The 20,584-nt window shown below is 42.1% G+C and overlaps 1 protein-coding gene across 1 annotated transcript in view; it reads right to left on the bottom strand.

Annotated features, from left to right (window-relative positions):
- LOC113405048 (nuclear factor of activated T-cells 5-like) overlaps positions 1-20,584 on the bottom strand; it is a 130,146-nt gene that overhangs the window by 34,096 nt on the left and 75,466 nt on the right. Inside the window, exons 5-8 of the mRNA XM_024216876.2 lie at positions 12,613-12,803; positions 6,073-6,245; positions 2,024-2,158; positions 1,755-1,807 (exon numbers count right to left, since the gene is read on the bottom strand). Coding sequence (XP_024072644.2) covers positions 1,755-1,807; positions 2,024-2,158; positions 6,073-6,245; positions 12,613-12,803 — 552 coding nt within the window. The remainder of the gene's footprint in view (positions 1-1,754; positions 1,808-2,023; positions 2,159-6,072; positions 6,246-12,612; positions 12,804-20,584) is intronic.

Raw genomic sequence — 20,584 nt, 5'->3', positions numbered from 1 at the left:
GTGCCCAATTACAAAACCAAGTTACATTTATGCAAACCCACTAACAATGGGGTTGCTTTGGTGTCACTAAGGGCATAATTTTGTGAATGGAACCTTTATTTTTCCTTATAACACACCATAAGGGAAGATCCTAGATTAATTGCCAGTGCCACAAACTCTAAGGGGGAAAAAAACCACTTAATTTTACTTGCAAATGTAGCCTAATCTGGACTCAATAAGAGAAATAACTTGCAAGTTCACAATGCTATTTTTCTTGTCAATTTTCGGACTAGAACTGCACTTTAAATTCTGTTTTTGAAGTTTTAAACAAACTGACATCATTCAAAGACATCATTCCATAACATTTCTTTAGATTGCTAGGGATAATAAATAATATTCTTTCCAGCTAAAACCCAGTTTAGAAATCCCCTACAGCCAAGTCTGAATAAGACAACACTGCATTCTAAGTGAGTTTACACATCACACAGTGGGGCCTTCTGCAAATCACCCCTTAGCTTTGCCTCAGTGAGCCTTTAGTTAGGTTTTTGTATAGTAGCTTCTTCATTTATTCTAGATGGGTTGGGTCCTGTTACCTCAGAACATTTATCTTCTTATGAAATGCCACGGTACTTCTGGTTAGCTAGAGCACTCAAGCAGCCGGCCCGCAAATTTAATCTAGAGGGCAGTGGTAACAGGGAACCTTCAGCAAAAGGTCCTCAACTCTGGCAGTCCAACAAGAGCAGCTAATTCCAGAATCAATGAATTTCAGGATCACATTACAAAGTTACCTCTCCTAGGTCCTTCTGGTGGAAGAGATATAATCTAGAGTTTTAATTTGAGGGTGTGTGTAGGGCTGTATGCTTTACTGTAAAACTGAACATACCTAGAGCCATAGGTAGTCCTGTTTTACAGAAACGGAAATAGATTTTAAAAAGACTAGTAGGATAGGGAACCAATTGAGGATAATCTCATCCTTGGGAAAGGGGTATGGAATGCCTCGTAGAAATATCCTTGAAAGCAACAATCCCAAGCTTTTTTTTTTTTAAATATAAACACACTAGTTGGGGTGGAGAGGTACTCCCACCAAAGAAGAGATTCTCTATATCACAGAGCTTCGCCTTCATGCTCTCTCTCTCTGGGGCTTAGTATTTTCCTTTACTAAGGAGGGCAGCTAAGTTAAACATGTTTCTGTACCTTTTTTTATGCTGTTTTTCAATCTTAAAATTGACTATCTGCCTTAGTACTTGTGAGTTGGCAAAAGTACAACCCGATACTCAGTTTTGACAGACAGATGCTTTCTGTGTTAAGAAATTATTACCCTCTATTAAGTGCAAAAATCTATGTTAAGGGAATATTAAGATTGGAAGTCTGAATGGACAAAAAAATCAAGTAGTAAGTAAAATAAGTATGTAAAATTACAGATTGTGCATGTGATAAACACATTGTTTTTCGTTAATTTTTTTTATTTTTCCCTCAAAGTTAGCTAAGTATTATTCTTTACTTGTAGTGCTAACTGAAAATGGAACTTTAGAGTAGAATATCTTTCTTAACATTAACAATTACCACAAAACTATCATGCTTCCAGTATATAGTATGTGAAATCATACTAGATACAATTTCCTTAATTATATTCTTTGCATTTTATGTATGAAGAGCAAGCCTTCCTGGTCTCTACTGGCCAAGACAATAGAACAAAGCTAAGAATCAAACTTTTATTTTGAGTGATGATGCAGGGAACATTTTCAGATATTTGTATACAATGTTCGAGTAAGTACCTGATGAAATAATTCCATGTCTATTTCAGCTTCTGCTTTCCAAGAGTTTTCATCTGATTTAAAGTAAAAAAAAAAAAAAAAAAAAAAAAGTAACTTTTATTGCACATTTATACAAAACTAAAATATTATTTTGGTGTCCTCAATAGAGTTGCTATAGTATTTGCTGCTTCATTAGCTCTTAAGAAGTGGAACAAAACCAAGTAGTAGGATTTTAAACCCAAATATGTCCTCCTTTCCTCAGCCCAAGCCCCTGTATTTTTCACACTGACCAGAAATATTCTCTTGGAAGATCACTTTTGTTCCCTTAAGAAAGTTCTTGCCAATCAGAAAGACTTCCTCTTCCCCCTTCACTGAACAGCTGTGCAAACTTTTCTTGAGGATCTCTGGCACGCCAGCTGGTTGAGCTACAATTGGAAGGACAAGCAGTTTAAAATAGAAAGGAACACTAATAGTGCTTGACAAAAAGGTATTTCCCTTTACATAATTTCAAGCAAAGATCAAAATCATTCCAAACCTCTGCCTGTACTTACACAACAGATTAGAGAAGTTAGCATGAAACTTAGGAACTATTTGTTTCCAATATTTCATTTCACATGGTAAAACAGTTATGACCTGTAAATTCTCCATTTGGGTGATATGTACCCCAAAATCACTAACAAATTATGCACATCCCTTTTCTCATGAAGAGGAAATCATAGACGATTAAGGATGGAAGAGACCTCAGGTGGTCATCTAGTCCAAACCCCTGCTCAAAGCAGGACCAACACCAACTAAATCATCCCAGCCAGGGCTTTGTCAAGCCGGGCTTTAAAAACCTCTAAGGATGGAGATTCCACCACCTCCCTAGGTAACCCATTCCAGTGCTTCACCACCCTCCTAGTGAAATAGTGTTTCCTAATATCCAAACTAGACACTGCAACTTGAGACCATTGCTCCTTGTTCTGTCATCTACCACCACTGAGAACAGCCTAGCTCCATCCTCTTTGGAACCCCCCCTTCAGGTAGTTGAAGGCTGCTATCAAATCCCCCCTCACTCTTCTCTTCCAGAGACTAAATAAGTCCAGTTCCCTCAGCCTCTCCTCATAAGTCATGTGCCTCAGCCCCCAATCATTTTCGGTGCCCTCTGTGTGAAGGAGATTGCAAGGAATGGCACAAACTGAACTAGCTGCAGAAATTAAGTTCAGGTTTCATAAGTGCAACCAGCACAAACCATTAGTTTTACAGTAAAAGAGACAGCATCAACTTATTTTTAATTGACTAGTTTTTTAAATTCCACTTTCGGTTTAAAATTCCAGTATGGTCTGATTTAAAAACAGACAAATATTAGTACCTTTTGTAAAGAGCTTTCTGCTTCTCTACTTATCAGCATCTCTTTAGCAAGAGAAAAACTGAGTAATTATCTGATCATATATGGAATCATTTCATCTGATTATACAAAATGTGCTTCCAAATGCACAAAGTAAACAAACTGGAAAAAAATTGTACTATTCTAGTCAACTATAGGAGTCTTAAGTCTTACAGTAAAGTGAGTACAACTTTTTCCACACAAAAATATTATTTTCAAGGTGTTAATGTCCCTTTAAGGTAGTAACAGTTATCTAGTGATCCACTAATATACAAGCATGTTATTCATTTGGACATAAAGCAAAACTATTGCTGAAGCTGATCATCTATTTTTAGTTTAGAAGCAGCAAAAAGTTTTTGCTTTGCCTGAACAACTACAGAGGAGTAATCAAACAATATTGTTTTGCTTTGTGTCTTCTCCATATGCAAGCAGATCCACAAGCAAATCTAAACACCTACAGGCACAACTCAGAGACAGCACAAAATAGCATGTTCAAGTCCACAAAAAGTTTTTTTATGACAAAGCTTACTCAGTTCTGTGAAACTGAAGCCATAACAGATTTCAGTAAAACCATTCCCATAATACCTTTACTTTTATTACATTATTGCTACTCTCTTGGCTGACACACTGGGGATTGAACAGATGACCTCCAGAGCTAAAAGTGTGAGCTGCTAAAGTTCTGTAGCCAAGGGCTGCAACAATTCATATCCTCTGTGAATCAGCACAGAGGAGGACTCAAACACACATTCACCAATGAATTACAATTACACAGGCCCTCAATTCTCTGTGAATCAGAAGCCAATGGCAATATATATTAATGTACGTATTAAATTTTGTCCTTGCTGTGATTTATTTCTAGGATTCTCAGACAACTCATCAGATAAGATTGTACCCTCATTAAATAAAAAAATGGAGTGTCAACTGATAAAATAGTGAAAATAAATATAAATTATTGTAAAGTATTTTACTAACATTTTGGAGAACAGCTTATAAAAGCAATGCCTTCCCTTCTCTAGGATCCTAAGTGTCAATAGCAAACTTTAAAATAGCACGTTGACTGTAAACCTTTATTTTTTATAATTTATATGAAATTCCACTTCCCAATAGATTTCCTACCACCTTTTCTACTCACAGTTTAAGACCTTGGTGGCATAAGGTTGCCAAATGAGGCCTATTTTGAGGGTTCATATTAGTCTTCTACATATTAATTATATACAAGGAACTGGACTGTGACCACTCCAAATCATTTTACTTTTGACCTTTTAAAAAGGACCTTTTCTACAAGGGTTACATTGGTTTGCTAGGTAATCATTAAATCTCTATTGACTAAATCAAGGCAAAAACAGTGTTTAGAAATGTTTTAATTGACTTATGCTTCGTATTATACATCAAAACTATTTAGATTCTGAACTCCTCAGGGTAGTGAATGTGCCTACTTGCGTGCATTCTACAGTACCAAGGACACTGCTGGCACTCTCACGGATATACCAGCAGCTTCCAGCTACACAGCCCTATACAATTAAACAAGAACATTTTTAAGCTTTATCTTAAGAAATGAAAGTACATACAAGTGAAGTAAAAGGTACATTGCAAACAAGTCACATTGTTAACATACCAGAAGTATAGGTTTATAAGCAAAAAATAACTCAATATAATTGATATGCCACTATCATCCTGTATGTTCATTAGTGCTACTTGGTAGGCTAAAGGTTAAGAATAGTAATGCTTCTGTTAAAGGGAAAGGTGAGAAAAACAGGAAAATGAAATAAGGTTACAGACTTCATGCCAAAAACAAGGAAATGTTCTTTGTATTGAGTTTGTTTTTTCCATGGCATATTTGATCCATTATTTTGATGCACTTGTTTATAAAAGTACAGATAAGTATACAAAAGTTATTTACATTATATGTATGTAACTAAATTTGCATACAACTAGGTAGTGGTAGTCTTTAAATAGTTAATATATTGGCATTAATGTAACATAATCAAATCTTTCTCCCTTCTCCCTCTATATTTGGTACAGTTAAGGCAAACTTTTGTTTTCATACAACATTCAGTTTATTTCCCATTTAAGAGACCTGAAGTATTTAGGATCTCAGACCTCCAAACACAATAAAAAGTTGTGGAGAGAGAATGAAAGAAAAAGAAAAATGCAAAAACGTATGGATGCTCTTACTCTCCATGGTCCCAAGGCTCCTTTCCTGCTGGGAGGAAGGGAAGAAGCTCCCCCAACCCTCTTGCTACCCCCACTGGTGGTGGCTCCCGGGAGGGAGAGGTTGCACAAGGAACGGAGAATAAAAGACATCCCTCCATTCTAGTACTGACGTCTCTGGGACTGACTCCATATGGGGTAAGAGCCTCTAACCTTCTGCTGCAACCTATGGTTTTGTCTCCCATACTGTTCACTTTAATACAAATCTTCAGCCCACACGTGTTTTCAAAGCCAAACAGAACATCCTAACATTCAGTGGTAAAAAAAATTAATTTTCCATTGTCTTAATCAGAACTGAACTAACTTCTGACCTGATGAACTGCTATAACTCTACAAAGCTGTTTACCCACTTCTACTCCTGAAAGCTGGGCGGCGACAACTACATTTACAATATAACAATGATGTTAACAGCCTGTAGCAGAAAAGGTTATTTCATTTTGTGATCAGCTCAAGGCAATGTGGTCAAAAATGTTTCAACTTTCAAAACCAGCATGTGGCTTAATTACAAATCAGGAAATTATGACCTAAAAAGGATTAAAAAAAACCTGACAATGTTCCAAGGAAATTTCAACTCTAGGTTTAACAAGATTTTTGTGTTGGTGGATTTTGTTTGTTTTGTTTAACACAGAATATTATAGCTGGATTAAATGAAGCACAAAGAGGTTTATAGATGACTTGCCCTGAGGCAACACAGTGAGTCAGTGATTTAAATCAGATTAAAACCCAGCTTCCTCCGATTCCAATTTTTACTTTGCTACTTACTGCATAAAATTGGAGAGGAGGGTGTCTGGAGCGTTAAAGTTGAGCCATCTTTCCGAGTGATGTTTACACGAAACACCAATCTGGCACGGGTGCTTTTTTTCTTGGAACCAGCAATCCCTATTCGAGCTTCAACGTCTGCATTTCTCAACTTCAGTATTCCTACACAATCAACCCTAGCAACACACAACATTAGAGTTAGTAATCCAGTAGGACTTCCAAAACTGCAACTATAAAACTTACCAGAACCTGGAGTTCAGTAGGTTTACCATCTCAATAAATCCATTCAGATTTGTTTACCGTGCAACAGAGTCAGAATTTTTTAAATGCAGTTAGAGTCCAAAGCAGTTCATGTGCCTTAACACATGACAGGGCACTGAAAACACATCTCTAAGTGAGTTATATCACCCTACCCTCTTCTCATCCCTGCCTGCTTTGTCCAGGAGATGAAGAAGCAAGGGAAAAAGTAGTGAGAAACTATGAAGACTGCAAACCTAGAGAACTTCAATTTACTCCATATTAACTCTGCCAGCCACTCAATCTGCCTCTGCAGATCCCCATTCCCCCACTCTTGGAGACTGAAAAGCTAGTTCTGAGGGAGTAATGCAAACTAGGGATATGAAGGGCTACTTTACCAAAATTCTATCTCCACTCTAAGCTTCTTTACCAAGACAGTAATGCCTTGGCTGAAAGCACGAAGAAACTTCACATACTCACATGGTTGACTTATGGCTACTGGAAACTGGTGCAAGCAAATGTGCAGTGCCTAACACAAAGGGGCCCTGGTCCATGACTACGGCCCTTAGCTGCTAGAGTAATACAAATAAATAAGTAGTAGATGCATGTGTGCCCTTAGTAAAAAGGGCCCTACACAATATCAGATGTGGGCCAGCAGCACTCTGCATGACACTTCACCAGCTATTTAGAAAGGCGTTCCTTAGACATGGAATAACCCCCTCACTTTTCATTACATGGAAGAGACTGTAGTAGTTATGAAAGATCTTAGTTCTGACATGCAGGTTATATTGTCCATCATTACCTTTGTGTGTTTCTGATGAATCGAAGAAAAGGTGCACAGGTGTTTCTGATGGCTCTTAATTTCAAAAGATTGATATGGAGAACTGCTTCCATGGGAGACCACTTGCCTTAGATCTTGCGGTCATTTAGGAGGGCTCCCCAGCTTATTAGAAAGGAGTCTGTTGCTCAAATTTGCGTCGGTGGAGGCTGTATGAACAGAGATGCTTGGACATTGAATGGTTCTTTCCACCAGTCATGGGAGTGTTTGACAGTGGAGGGCATTGATAGTGGCTTGCTTAGTCTGGCCTTGTTCGGAGAGTAGACAGATTGAACCACATCTGCAGACACCTCATGAACAACAGGGAGTGTGGAGTCATGAATGTGCATGCTGCGATGTGCCCAAGAAGCTGCAGGCAATTCCTGGTTGATGTTTGTGGGCTGGCTTGGACTGCTCTATGAGACTCGTGAGGGTGGTAAATCTGTGAAGCGGGAGGAAAACTCTTGCTTGTGCTACGTTGAGTTCGGCCCCAATAAACTCCAGGCTCTGCACTGGGGTCAAGATTGAATTCTGTGTGTTGAGTTGTAGACTCTGTTGCGCAAATATGTGCATAGTCGTCTGGGTGGCCCGCAAGGTGTCTTCGAATGAAGAAGCCCTGAGGCAGTCCTACATGCATGGGTAGATTACAACACCCAATGTTGGCAGGTGCACTTCTACGAAGGAGAGAACCTTGGAGAATATTCTGGGTGTGGACAAGAGGCCAAATGGGAGCACTCTGTACTGATAATGGTTCCGCCCAAATGTAAATTAAAGGAATTTCCTGTGAGACTGTCAGATTGAAATGTGGAAGTGGGCATCTTGTAGGTCGACGGCGAAAACCAATCTCCTTGCTCCAGAGTTGGAATAATGGCTGCTCGTGTGACCATCTTGAACTTTTGCACCGTCACATATCTGTTTAGCACCCTTAGACCTAGTATGGGTCTCCAGTCTCCCTTTGCCTTGGGGATCAGGAAATATCGGGAGTAAAATCCCTAGCCTGTGAGGAGAGTAGGGACTGGTTCTATGGCCCCAATGCATATCAGATCTACTTCTTGATGGAGTAGACTCTCGTGAGAAGGGTCCCTGAAGAGACGGTGGGAGTCGGGGAGGGATGTGAAGTGGATGGTGTAACCCTTCAAAATAATCTCCAAGACTCATTTGTCCGAGGTGATGTTCTCCCAACTCCTATGGAAGAGTCAAGTGACTTCCAAAGGGACGTGGTAGGTCTATAGATAGCAATTGCCGTTGTCGCAAGGAATGGTTGTTCAGGGCCCTGACCAAAGCATCAAAACTGGTGCTTAAGAGGACAAGGGTTGAGAGATAGAGGATCAGGAAGCTGATGGCTTCCACTTTTGCATCCTGGATCTCTTATGTTGCAGCTTGTAATACCACTGTGACGGTGGGAACTGAGGTGTTTGGGATCTGTGAGGTGGTTGTGAGCCCTATTTTCTCATCTGTCCAGCTGTGTAGATTCCCAGGGAGCATAGCGTGGCTCTGGAATCCTTTAATGTGTGGAATCATGGGTCAGTCTTACCAGCGAAGAGTTTGGGACCTTCAAACAGCAGGTCCTCGACTGTCATTTGCACTTCCTTGGGCAACCCCGAAAGGTGTAACCAGGATGCCCGCCTCATTACGGCTGCCATCGAGACTGAGCGGGTCACTGTGTCTGCAGCATCCAGTGCCATCTGTAGTGCTGTTCTGGCTATTAACTGCCCCTCTTTGACAATGACCTGAAATTGTTCTTTTTGCTCCTCTGGCAAGTGATCAATAAACGTATTGAGTTACCCATAATTTACATAGTTAAACTTAGCCATTATAGCTTAGTAGTTTGAGACCCTGAATTGTAATGTTGCTGACGAGTGTGCCTTCCTCCCAAAAGGTCTAGCCTCTTCCAATCTCTATCATATGGGGTTGACTTGGCATGATGTTGCTTTCCCCGTGTGTTAACCACATCCATTACTATAGAGTTAGGTTGAGGGTGAGTAAAGAGGAAGTGAGGTCTGCCTCCTTGGGAGGGGGTAGGTGAGAGAACGTAACAATTCTTATAGATTCTTTTACACGTCAGTGCAATGGCGGCTGGCGGCTGCCAGATTAATTTGGCAGGGTCCAGAAGCACCTCGTTAATTGCGAGGGCAATTCTGGAGGAGGAGGAGGAAATGTGGAGAATATTCACCAACTTGTGATATGAGTCTGTCACCTTCTGTAAGGGAATTTGAAGCTCATCTGCTAGTAAGGTCCGGAAAGAGTCTAAATCATCTGCCAGCACTGGAGGAAGGGGCATCACAGCCTTATTTGGTGAGGAGGAGTAGGAGGAGGAGGAGATGTTTGCTGGTGGGATAGTCTTTGCTTTGAGCTTGGCTTCCTGCCCCTCAAAAGTTTCTCTCTCAGGTTCCGGGGCTCTGGACATTGAAGCCATAGGGGAAATGTCTGGTGGACTCTCTCTGAGAGACACCTAATGCTTGTAAAGTGTGGGATCTGTACATTGCCCATGGATCCCAATACAGGCACTGAGGGGGAGGAGGGCATGGGTGGTCATGGTAGTCCCCACAGATGGCAGACAGTACCAGGCTTGAGGGTTGGAACAAGGGTGCAATTGGCAGGGCTGGCTCTAGCGTTTTTGCCGGCCAAAGCGCGGGGGAAGGGGGGGGTGGGAGAGAAGCCGTGATCGCGATCGGCAGCAGCTCTACCGCCGCTGCTTCATTCTACGGCGGCAATTCGGCGGCAGGTCCTTCGCTCCGAGAGGGAGTGACGGCCCCGCCGCCGAATTGCCACCGAACGGCCGGACTTGCCGCCCCCCTCTTCATTGGCTGCCCCAGGCACCTGCTTGCTATGCTGGTGCCTGGAGCCGACCCTGGCAATTGGGGAAGTCCCGCTGTTGTAATGGTGGGCCACGCTGTGAGGCCAGAGAAAGATAATCATCCTGCTCACTGCCCGACTCCTTGCTGGAAAAGGGTGGTGCTGACTGGGGTTCTGAGAGCAAATGGCCCAGTGCCTGTGGTGATACCTAGATGTGCTTGGTACTTGGACCCTGGTACCAAGTAGTGGGGATTCCAGTTCTTCCACAACCACAAGGTCCCCCAAGAAATGGAACTCCTGAGGTATCATTGATACACTCAGTACCATCAAGGAGTGCCAGTGCTGACTTGTCGGTACAGATTGTTGTTTATGTGAGGAATCTCCAATAAGGGTTGCTTTGACACACTCAGTGCCGAAGATGGTTTTGTCAGTGCCTATCTTTTAGAGGTGGTACAATTTCTGTCTTTATCTCTGGGAGGCGGGGCCATTGCTTCCAAGCCACTGCCCATGGGGTCCTTAGGCAGTACCGGGGAGTCAGTGATATTGACTGAGGTAGGCGAACACACTGGGGATCCCCTCTGGCTGGCCAACAACTAGGTTTAAGGGCTCAGAGCCCGTTTTCTAGCGGCTTTGCAGGGGAGAATCAGCCGACTTTTTTTTGCAATTCTATCCCTCTGCAGGATCAAGGTTCTGGGGATGATCTCTGTCTTGGAGAGGTTTCAGGACTGGGGTCAGCTGGTGGTTGGAGTGCACCCTCCATGAAGAGAAGTTTTAACTTGAGCTCCTGGTTCTTATGAGATGTCACCTCATCTCTGTGAACTTCTGCAGAATAAGTGCCTCTCCAAGACAACAGACACAATGAGAATGCCCGTCCGTTACTAGAATTGCCCCATTGCAGGAGAGGCACCTTGTGAAGGTGGGGGAACCAAGCAGGTGATTGCTCACAAAAAACGCGGGAAAAATTTAAAAGAAAAATTTCTCTTTTCTTAGAATGGAAAAACAGAAACTAACTACTAAAAGGAAACAAAAAACTCCAAGCATAGCTACTATTTATACTAAATGCTATCAAGAAGGAAGAGACTACTGCTCATGCCATTTGAGGCCAAAGGCGGTTCGCCCGCGCAGCACTAGATAGCCTCGAGGCAGACCACAAGGGAGGAAGGGAGGGAGGACGCACACATGGGCTGAACAGCCACTGCTACCTAAAATCTCAGACTAGAGGTTCAGGGGCGCAAATACACCTACAGTGGAGAACCCATAGGGACACTACTCAAAGAGAATATATGGTCTAAGATGCATATACAATTGTTAGATATCTTCTACAGACAAAGTACATGGATGTGAAGGCTTCTCTTATGGCCAAACAATACTTAGTTTAGCATACCTATTACTAAGATTGCTTTGAAAAGTGGGGACTGTTGGGGCGGAATAAACCAACTCCCTTAACATTGAAAGCTTGCTCTTCTACTGGAGAGAAAGAAAGTCAGATTACTGAATGGAGTCTTTGCAAGGAGATAATCACTCAACAGTAATAATTGTAGTGAATAGTCTTATAGACAGTGAAGTGGTTTGAGAAATGCTCAAGCTATCATATGAAGAAAAAGTCAGAATGAGACATAACACCGGAAAAATCTTTGCTGCCTAAAAATCTTTATTGAAAACAGAAGGACAATGGCCAAGAAAAACTAGTATCACAAAACAGCTGATCATCTTCTTTGTAATGAGCCAAATTTTGGAATAAAAGAACAGAGATTGACAGTAACTGTAGGCCCCATATATATACACACACAGCTCTTAGTAACCAGTCAGATAAGGATACAGCTGCAGACCATGTCTTCAGAGGTGTGCATGGCATTTTGTGTTATCTCATGGGGCTGTCATGAAAAAATGCCAGTTGGCATAAGAAGGGATAAAATAAAGAAGCCAGTATTGGTAATGAATCTGATCTACTTTAAAAAAAAAAAAATTCTAGTGATATTTCCAATACATTTAAAGAAGCAAGGGGAGGTGGCATTGACAACAACAATTTGGAAACTGATCCTCTTAATCATCCCTTAAGTTTTCTTAAGTACAAATTGGGACAACTGTCTCTACTCACTTCCTGTTCTTAAAATCTCTGTCGTAATAAAGAAATATTAGGAATAAGAAACAGATTCCTCTTTGCCCGGTAAGATAACAGCATCAAATTAACAAAAATAATGAGGAGTCCGGTGGCACCTTAAAGACTAACAGATTTATTTGGGCATAAGCTTTCGTGGGTAAAAAATCCACTTCTTCAGATTTATGCCCAAATAAATCTCTTAGTCTTTAAGGTGCCACCGAACTCCTCGTTGTTTTTGTGGATACAGACCAATACGGCTACCCCTCTGATAACATCAAATTACACCTTCAAACTTGATTCCTGAAGCAAAAGCAACTCTTACTGCAGTGGTTTTCAAACTTTTGTATTGGTGACCCCTTTCACACAGCAAGCCTCAGAGTGCGATCTCCTTTATACATCAAAAACAATTTTTTTTATATTTAACACTATTATAAATGCTGGAGGCAAAGCTTGGTTTGGGGTTAGAGCCTGATAGCTCGCAACCCCTGCGTAATAACCTTGCAACCCCCTAAGGGGGTTTGAGAAACCATTTGAGAACCCGTCTTACTGTTTCATCCCAGAAAAACAGTGCAATCCAAAAAGAATTACTTACGCAAGTGTCATGTTGTTGCTAGGGTCAAGGCCAACCTCTATAACTGTAGTACCCTCTATGTCCACCTCTTTGCAGGGAGTAGTGTTTCGCCCCGTTACTCTGCAGGCCTGGTAGAACCCATGTGGCTTCACTCGACCAGAGTCATTACCCACAAACACTTGCAGAACTACTGGCTCATTGTGACCTTCCAGCTAGAACCAAGCAAGAAGAAGTAGATAGTAAATTGACCTTATAATTTATTATGAAATCAGACATTTTAAAAACAGTACAACTGAACTGCAATATTTCTGTTAAAAGATATATTGAACCTCCAAAAAACTGACAGAGTAAATGAACAATTTCCAAGGAGGGGGGAAGCAGAGAATTTCTATATAATTTACAAAATGGCAGATTGATGTTTTGTTCTTGTTAATATTACATTGCTTAGATTGTAGCCTCAGGAATTCCAAAACCCGATTTATTCTTCCATAAAAAATATAAAGTAAACAGCAACTAGCATTCTCACTTACAATGTCTGATCAATGTTGATTCACTGTCAAAGTATTTTATGAATAAAGGCTTCTTAGATACACCAGTTCAGTATTAATGTGCTGCCCACAATCAGTTTGCAAGAGAATACATTTATGCCATGATAAAAATGTGTTGGAGTATTACAGGACTTTATAAGACTAAGTGTTGGCATTATATGTAAATTTACACTCAAATTTAAAACTAAATAACCATTCCTAAACTTTTTATAAAAATGTATTTCTACATTAGATTAATGAGCTCTTAAAATGCTAATTATTAATACTGTTTGTTCTTTTACACTCTGCACACTGATCCTCATCCTGTTTGACCAATTCAGAAACTCCTAGATCACAACAATGCCATGCAGTTCAAGATAACAATTTCACGTTAACTAATCAATATACTTCTATGAAATTGTACAGAGGAATCTCTACTCATTGTAGAGCAATTAAGAAAAATGTTTTCCAAAGATTAATTGGTTTAGAGGAATTTTATATTTGAGAAAACACCCATCACTCAGTGTATATAGTGATTTAATTCTCCAATATTTTCTCTAATCCCATTTTTAATTAATAATTTAATTTGTGGTTTGGTTCACAGAGAATAGATCAAACATCCTGCAATATTACAAGTGCAATTCCTATTAACTAGCAGGAACAGGTCTTTCGCAACATTATTTTACTAATGGTAATTGCATGTTCAGGTGCATCAGAAATTCACTGCACCATTCATGTCGCAATCCTTTGATACAAAGTTATTCCAAGAACCTCTCCAGCTATAACTGTATCCAAAATCAAATCCCCATTACAACCAGCTATGCTTTCAAGTTTAAACAAAATTCATCTTCAGCCTACACACTTACAGTGCCACTTATACACAGCTCTTATACAAGTCCAATATTGTCTGTTTTATGATTTTCCTGAGGATTTTTCATAACTTTAATGAGACATCAGTACATATGCAATGTAATTTGTCTACTTCCTGACATACATCTTAACAAACAGGACTCTGCTTTTACTTAGACGGTAAAAGCTAATGAAATTGTTCTCTTCATTCCGGATGCCTTTCCAAAATATATTCAGTACTTCTTCAATGAGCAATAAAGGCTCTCCTGTACAGCATCATGAGCAATCATGGAACTGCTAGATCTGAACTGAAAGCTTACTTTTTCCAGACTTGTTTAGTCAGATGCTTTCATCTCGGATTTTTTTAATTGAGTATAGAATACTCTTAATATTATATATTATAGTTTTGGGGGAAGTGGCGGTGGATAGATGGAAGTTGTTTTTGTTTGGGATTTTAATTTACCTTGGAACATGAAGGAACAGCATTATGAAAATGTCAAATATATTAATGAAAAACTGAAGACAGGATTATGTAGACTAATTATTCCAACTATTCAAAGTGTATATGACACTGTCATTAAACAACAAACTAGAAATGGAAGTATATATGATGTTTCACAGCAGAGAAAGGTCAACTGTGCATGCATTTGACTCAGATTTTAAACCAGGAGGGACCATTATGACCATCCACTCTGGCTCCCTTGAAAACAGAGGTCAAAAACCTATAATAATTTCTGCATCAAGTCCACAACTTCTGTTTTAACTGTAGCATGTCTTCTAGAAAGGTAACCAGTCTTGGTTTAAAGACTTCAAATGATAAAGAATTCACCACTTGAATTAGTATGCTGTTCCAGTGGTTAATTCCCCTCATTGTTAAAGATCTGTTCTTTATTTCTAGTCTCAGTTTGTTTCACTTCAGATTTCAGCGACTGGATTTTATGATGCCTTAATCTGCTAGATTAAAGAGCCCTCTACTATCAGAAATATGTCCCCATATAGATAGATTCTTATGGTTTAAGGCCAGAAGGGGCCATTACATCATGTAGTCTGACCTCATACATAACAACAGGTCACAGAATTTCACCGTTACTCTTTAGTAAGCCCAGTAACTTTTGTCTGACTAAAGCATACCATACAGAAAGGCCAGGGGCGGAAGTGACGAATTTGTCACTTCTGGGACCGACCGCGCCGGCCAATTGCACCGGCCCGCAGTGCCCCCACAGAGCGGGGCCCGAAGCAGTCGCCCCGATTCGCAGTACTCAAGGGACGGCTCTGCTTATTGACCTCTGTCATAGTCCCCCCGCCCGTCATTTTTTTTCTAAAATGACTAGTCCCAGTCTTTTTAATCTCTCCTCAATCATTTTTGTTGCCTTTCCCTGTACTTTTTCCAATTCTAACATATCTTTTTTGAGATGGGGTGACCAGGACTGCATGCAGTATTCAAGGTGCAGGCGTACCATGGATTTATATAGTGGCATTATGATATTTTCTGTCTTATTATTAAGACTACAAGTATGTCACAGAAGTTGCGGAAGTCACAGGGCAGGGTGCTGGACACTCCTCCCTCCTCATTTTGTCAGGGATGTTTTAGTAAAAGTCAGAGACAGGTCACTGCTTCTGTGAATTTTTTTCATTGCCCGTTACCTGTCCATGACTTTTACTAAAAATATCTATGACAAAATTGTAGCCTTACTTATTATCTATCCCTTTCCTAATGCTTCCTAACGTTTTTTGTCAGCTTTTTTTGAATGGTGCAGCACATGGAGCAGATGTTTCCAGATAGGGTGACCAGACGTCCCGATTTTAGGGGACTTGTCCCGATTTTAGGGGACTTGTCCCACATCCCGACCGTACATTGGTCAGGACGTCTGGTCATCCTATATGAGGGGGACCGCAGCAAGCCGGCGCCGCCGGCGCCACTCACCTTCCCTCCCTGGGCCCTGGGGCAGCGCGCAGTGAGCTCCCGGCGCGGCGGTGCCAGCCCACGGGGCCCCCCGCCTGGCCGGCAGGAGCCTGCAGAGCGCAGCCCTGCCCCTGCCCCTGCCCCAGCACACAGAGAGGCAGCGAGGAGGTCTCGCTCCCCTGCGTGCTGCAGCGGTGCGGGGCCTGTAGACTCCGGCAGCAGGGAGTGGTCACCGGGCAGAGAGCCCCCCCCGCCGCCCCCACCCCCGCCCCTGCCCTCCTCCCCTCGACCCGACCCTAGGAAGGGGCCAGAGGGACTGGGAGGGACCTGCCTGCTGGATGCTTCCTGGGAGCCGCTCCAGGTAAGCACTGCTGGACTCACCTGGCCCCCTGGCAGGTCCCTCTGGGGGGGCTCCCCTCAGGCCCACTGCCCTCAGGCCCCACCCTGACCCTGTTCCCTCAGCCTCCCCCGCAGTCCCCCCTGTGCCCCCCAACCTCAATCCACTGCCCTCAGCCCCCACCCTGACCCTGTTCCCTCAGCCTCCCCCGCAGTTCCCCCTGTACCTCCCACCCCAAACCCACTGCCCTCAGTCCCTGCCCTACCCCAAATCTCTTCTTCAGCCTCTCCCGTCATCCCACCCCCATCACTCCCCCGGCTGTCCCACCCCCTCAACTTCCCCCCATTCCAGTCCTGCTCCCCTGTCTCATCCCCTCCAGATCCTGTCCCTCTCCCCAACCCCCCGACCCTCCCCAGCCCAGCCCCATTGTCTCCCCCGCCCTGCCCCACTCTACACAGCTCTCTACCCTGTCCCATTCATGCTCCCCTCAGCCCCTACCCTACTCCCCCCATCCCAGTCCTGTCCCATCCCTCTCAGCCCCCTCAACTCCCCCAGTCCCAGTCCTGTCCCCCTCAGTTCCTCCACCCTGCTTCCCCTGGTCCATCCCCACACACCCACTGACTTCCTCGACCTCCCTCCCCCCAATCCCACTGCCTGGACTCACCCCCGTCCCACTCAGGACATGCAGGAAAAAGCAGCAATGGGCTTAAATTGTAGCAAGGGAGATTTACGTTAGACATTAGGAAAAACTTCCTAACTGTAAAGATAGTTAAGCACTGGACAAATTACCTAGAGAGGTTATGGAATAGCAGTCATTGGAGTTTTTTAAGAGGTTAGACAAACACCTGTCAAGGATGGTCTAGTGTTGTTATTACTCAGTCTTGCCTCAGTGCAGGGGTTTGACTAGATGACCTGTTGATGTCCCTTCCAGTCCTACATTTCTGTGATTCACACTGAATTGCCTTGTGCCACTGTCTAGTAGTAGTGGCACACAGTTCTCTGACATGCAGGTTTATAAAATTGTAGTTAATATACAGTTTAGAGCATAGCAGTTTTAAAGCTCTGCATGTTCAGACCAACTGAGCTGAAAATTGTGATCTATAGTATTCAAAACTATTAAGATGTGGGCTGAAATAAAATCAGCATGAATTGTTCAACAATATCAATGGAATCAGCATTGCGCTGCTATATATTGTAAAACATTACAGTGAAATCTTGCAAGTATTACATAGCACGCCGCCTTGCCCAAGTGGTAACTAAGCATAACATCTTCCTGTTTCAACATTCTTAACTTGTATCCCATAGCTCCTAAAAGTTTTTTTTTTTTTTCCAAACACTGAATACTGCTAAGTTATGAGTTTTAACAGGTTTTTTTTTTCTTTTAAACCACAGCACTGAATGTTATTCTAAAATTGTTTTCCAAATATTCTTAAACTCCCAGTTTATCCCCTGCTGATGTTCATTGTGAAAAGTATTGCAGGTCTAATAATAATATTTGGCACTTTTGTAATTCACTGTCCAACATGTGTTTTGTGCCCTCCTCTGGTGGATTTTTAGAGGATAACTGTATAGCTACCAGCTAAGGGAGTTATATCTTGAACTCAAGTAGTAGAAGCTCATGCTTTTAAGTCTGGATGGCTCAGGTTCAATCTTTGGTGACTAGCTATGATGGAGGTTGCTACACTTATAATCCCCTTAATCAGAGGTTCTGAATATGCTTTGTTGTAGGCAGAGCTAGCCTATAGTTAAGCAACCGAAAATTTAGAATGGGAAGTGTTGAAATGTTGGGAAGCCTTATAATTTTGCCAGTCTGGAACGAACATCCCATCTGAGGGATGGGGGCGGGGAGAGAGGAGAGTGAGACAGGACCAGGAAACTGGGACAAGGAATCCAGAGCTGTAGTGGGGGGCAGTTGAAATCAGATGAGGAGCTGGAGCGGGTTAGACAGCAATAGGATAGACATAGACTGGAGGGGATGGGAAGAAGGGTCTTTGACTACTAGAGACCACTCCATTCAGGAGCCTGGGATAGACCCAGGATTCCTGAGTTTCACAGTTCCTCTTCTGTCAGGAGAAATCTGTGAAACCCAGTGGCAAAAAAAGTGTCTCATCCCCCTATAGAGCTGATCTATCACATATAGGATGACAACCTACTGCCTCTGCCATCACTTACTCCATTAGCTCAAGTGGCAGAAGTCTGTGCAGTGGATCTAAAGGTTCATCGGCAGGGTTGGAGCCATGCGAGTTTCACGATGATGCCACATGCCAGAATTTCTGGGGCAGTTCAGTTTTGATTTTTACAAAAAAACCTGGGGAAATGCATACAGAAATAGGGTGACCAGATGCCTAAATAGGGGAATCTCAAGCAGGAGTAGAGAGGTTATTTTATCTCTGTATTTGGCACTGGTGCAACCACTGCTGGAATACTGTGTCCAGTTCTGGTGTGCACAATTTAAGAAGGATATTGATAAACAGGAGAGTGTTCAGAGAAGAGTCACGAGACTGATTAAAGGATTATAAAACATGCCTTATAGTGATTGACTCAAGGACCTCAATCTATTTAGCTTAACAAAAGGAATGTTAAGAAGTGACTTGGTTATAGACTGTACGTATCTACATGGGGAACAAATAGTTAATAATGGGCACTTCAGTCTAGCAGAGAAAGGTAGAGCATGAGCCAACGGTTGGAAGTTGCAGCTAGACAAATTCAGACTGGATATAAGGCATACCTTTTCAATGGTAAGAGTAATTAACGATTAACAATATACTAAGGGTCATGGTGTTTTTCTAAAAGCTTTTTCTAAAAGCTATCCTCTAGGAATTATTTTGGGAAAGTTCTATGTCTGTGCTATACAGGCGGTGAGACCAGGTGATCACCGGATCCCTTCTGGCTTTATAATCTCAGAACTAGGTACATCAATTCACATGCAAAATTCTCATTGAATTCAATAGGTGTCCTTGCCCTGTGGCTTGTGGTGCGGGCTGCAGCAGGGGCCGTACAACCCCTCTCGCAGCTTCCTAGGGCCCCCTCTCATGGCTCTGTGCACCTGTGTCTGTCATTGTCGTCCTCTCCCCTCCCCCCGCCCCGCTCGCCCAATGTGTCCTGATATTTCACTCCTTCGATCTGGTCACCCTATTTCCAGAGAACTAGCCACGATGACTCCAAGATCACTTTCTTGAGTGGTAACAGCTAATTTAGAACCCATCAATGTGTACGTATAGTTGGGCATTACTTTGCATTTCTCAACATTGAATTTCATCTGCCATTTTCTTGCCCAGTTACCCAGTTTTGTGAGATCCCTTTATAACCCTTTGCAGAGTTCTGGATTTAACTATCTGGAGTAATTTTGTATCATCTGCAAATGTTGCCATCTTGCTGTTTACTTCTTTTCCCAGATCATTTATGAATATGTTGAACAGCACTGATCCCAGTACAGACTGTTGGGGGACCCTGCTATTTACCTCACCAGTTTGAAAACGGACCATTTATTCCTACCCTTTGTTTCCTATCTATTAACCAGTTACTGATCCACGAGAGAACCTTCCCTCTTGACCACTAATACCTTACTTTGCTTAAGAGCTGTTGGTGAGAGACCTTGTCAAAGATTTTCTGAAAGTCCAAGTACAGTGAATCACCATTGCCCACATGCTTGTTGACTCTCTCAAAGCATTCTAAGAGACTGGTGAGGGATGATTTCCCTTTACAAAAGCTGTATTGACTCTTCCCCAACATATTGTGTTCATCTATGTGTCTGAAAAATCTATTCTTTTCTGTAGTTTCAATTGGTTTGCCTCATACTGAAGTTAGGCTTACCAGTCTGTAATCATCACTGGAGCCTTTTTTAAAAATCTGGACCATATTAGCTATCCTCCAGTCACCTTGGGCAGACTCAGATTTAAGCAATAGGTTACATACCACAGTTAGTGGTTCTGCAATTTCATATCTGAGTTCCTTCAGAACTCTTGAGTGAATCCATTCCAGTCCTGGTGACTTATTACTGTTTAATTAATCACTTTAATCTAAAACCTTGTGAGAGGCATATGATTCTTCTGCCCAGGAAATTACAACATCCCTGAGGGAGTGAGCTCTGATTTTGGAAGATTGAGTTATGCTTTTTTACTTGCATGCTTCTGAGATACAACAGTTCAGCCTGGAAATGGATGATTCTGAAGTCTTTGTTCGCTTTGGAAACAGATAATAAAGAACAAATTATTTGTCTTTCTAAACCAAGTTGTGCAGTTAATATACACCGTGAGATATTCAAGTGTGCCACAATTTCTCTTTGGGATGCAATGGAGCTGGGTAGAAGGATGGAAGGACAATATCCTGTGCTCTCTAGAGCATGGAGTCAGTGTTTGGTATGAAGGCAGTGTCGGT

Source organism: Terrapene carolina, unplaced genomic scaffold (assembly GCF_002925995.2).
Source record: "Terrapene carolina triunguis isolate 2854851 unplaced genomic scaffold, T_m_triunguis-2.0 Scaffold32922, whole genome shotgun sequence".
In the NCBI taxonomy this organism is placed as follows: domain Eukaryota; kingdom Metazoa; phylum Chordata; order Testudines; family Emydidae; genus Terrapene; species Terrapene triunguis.
This window is presented reverse-complemented; position numbering and strand designations above follow the sequence as displayed.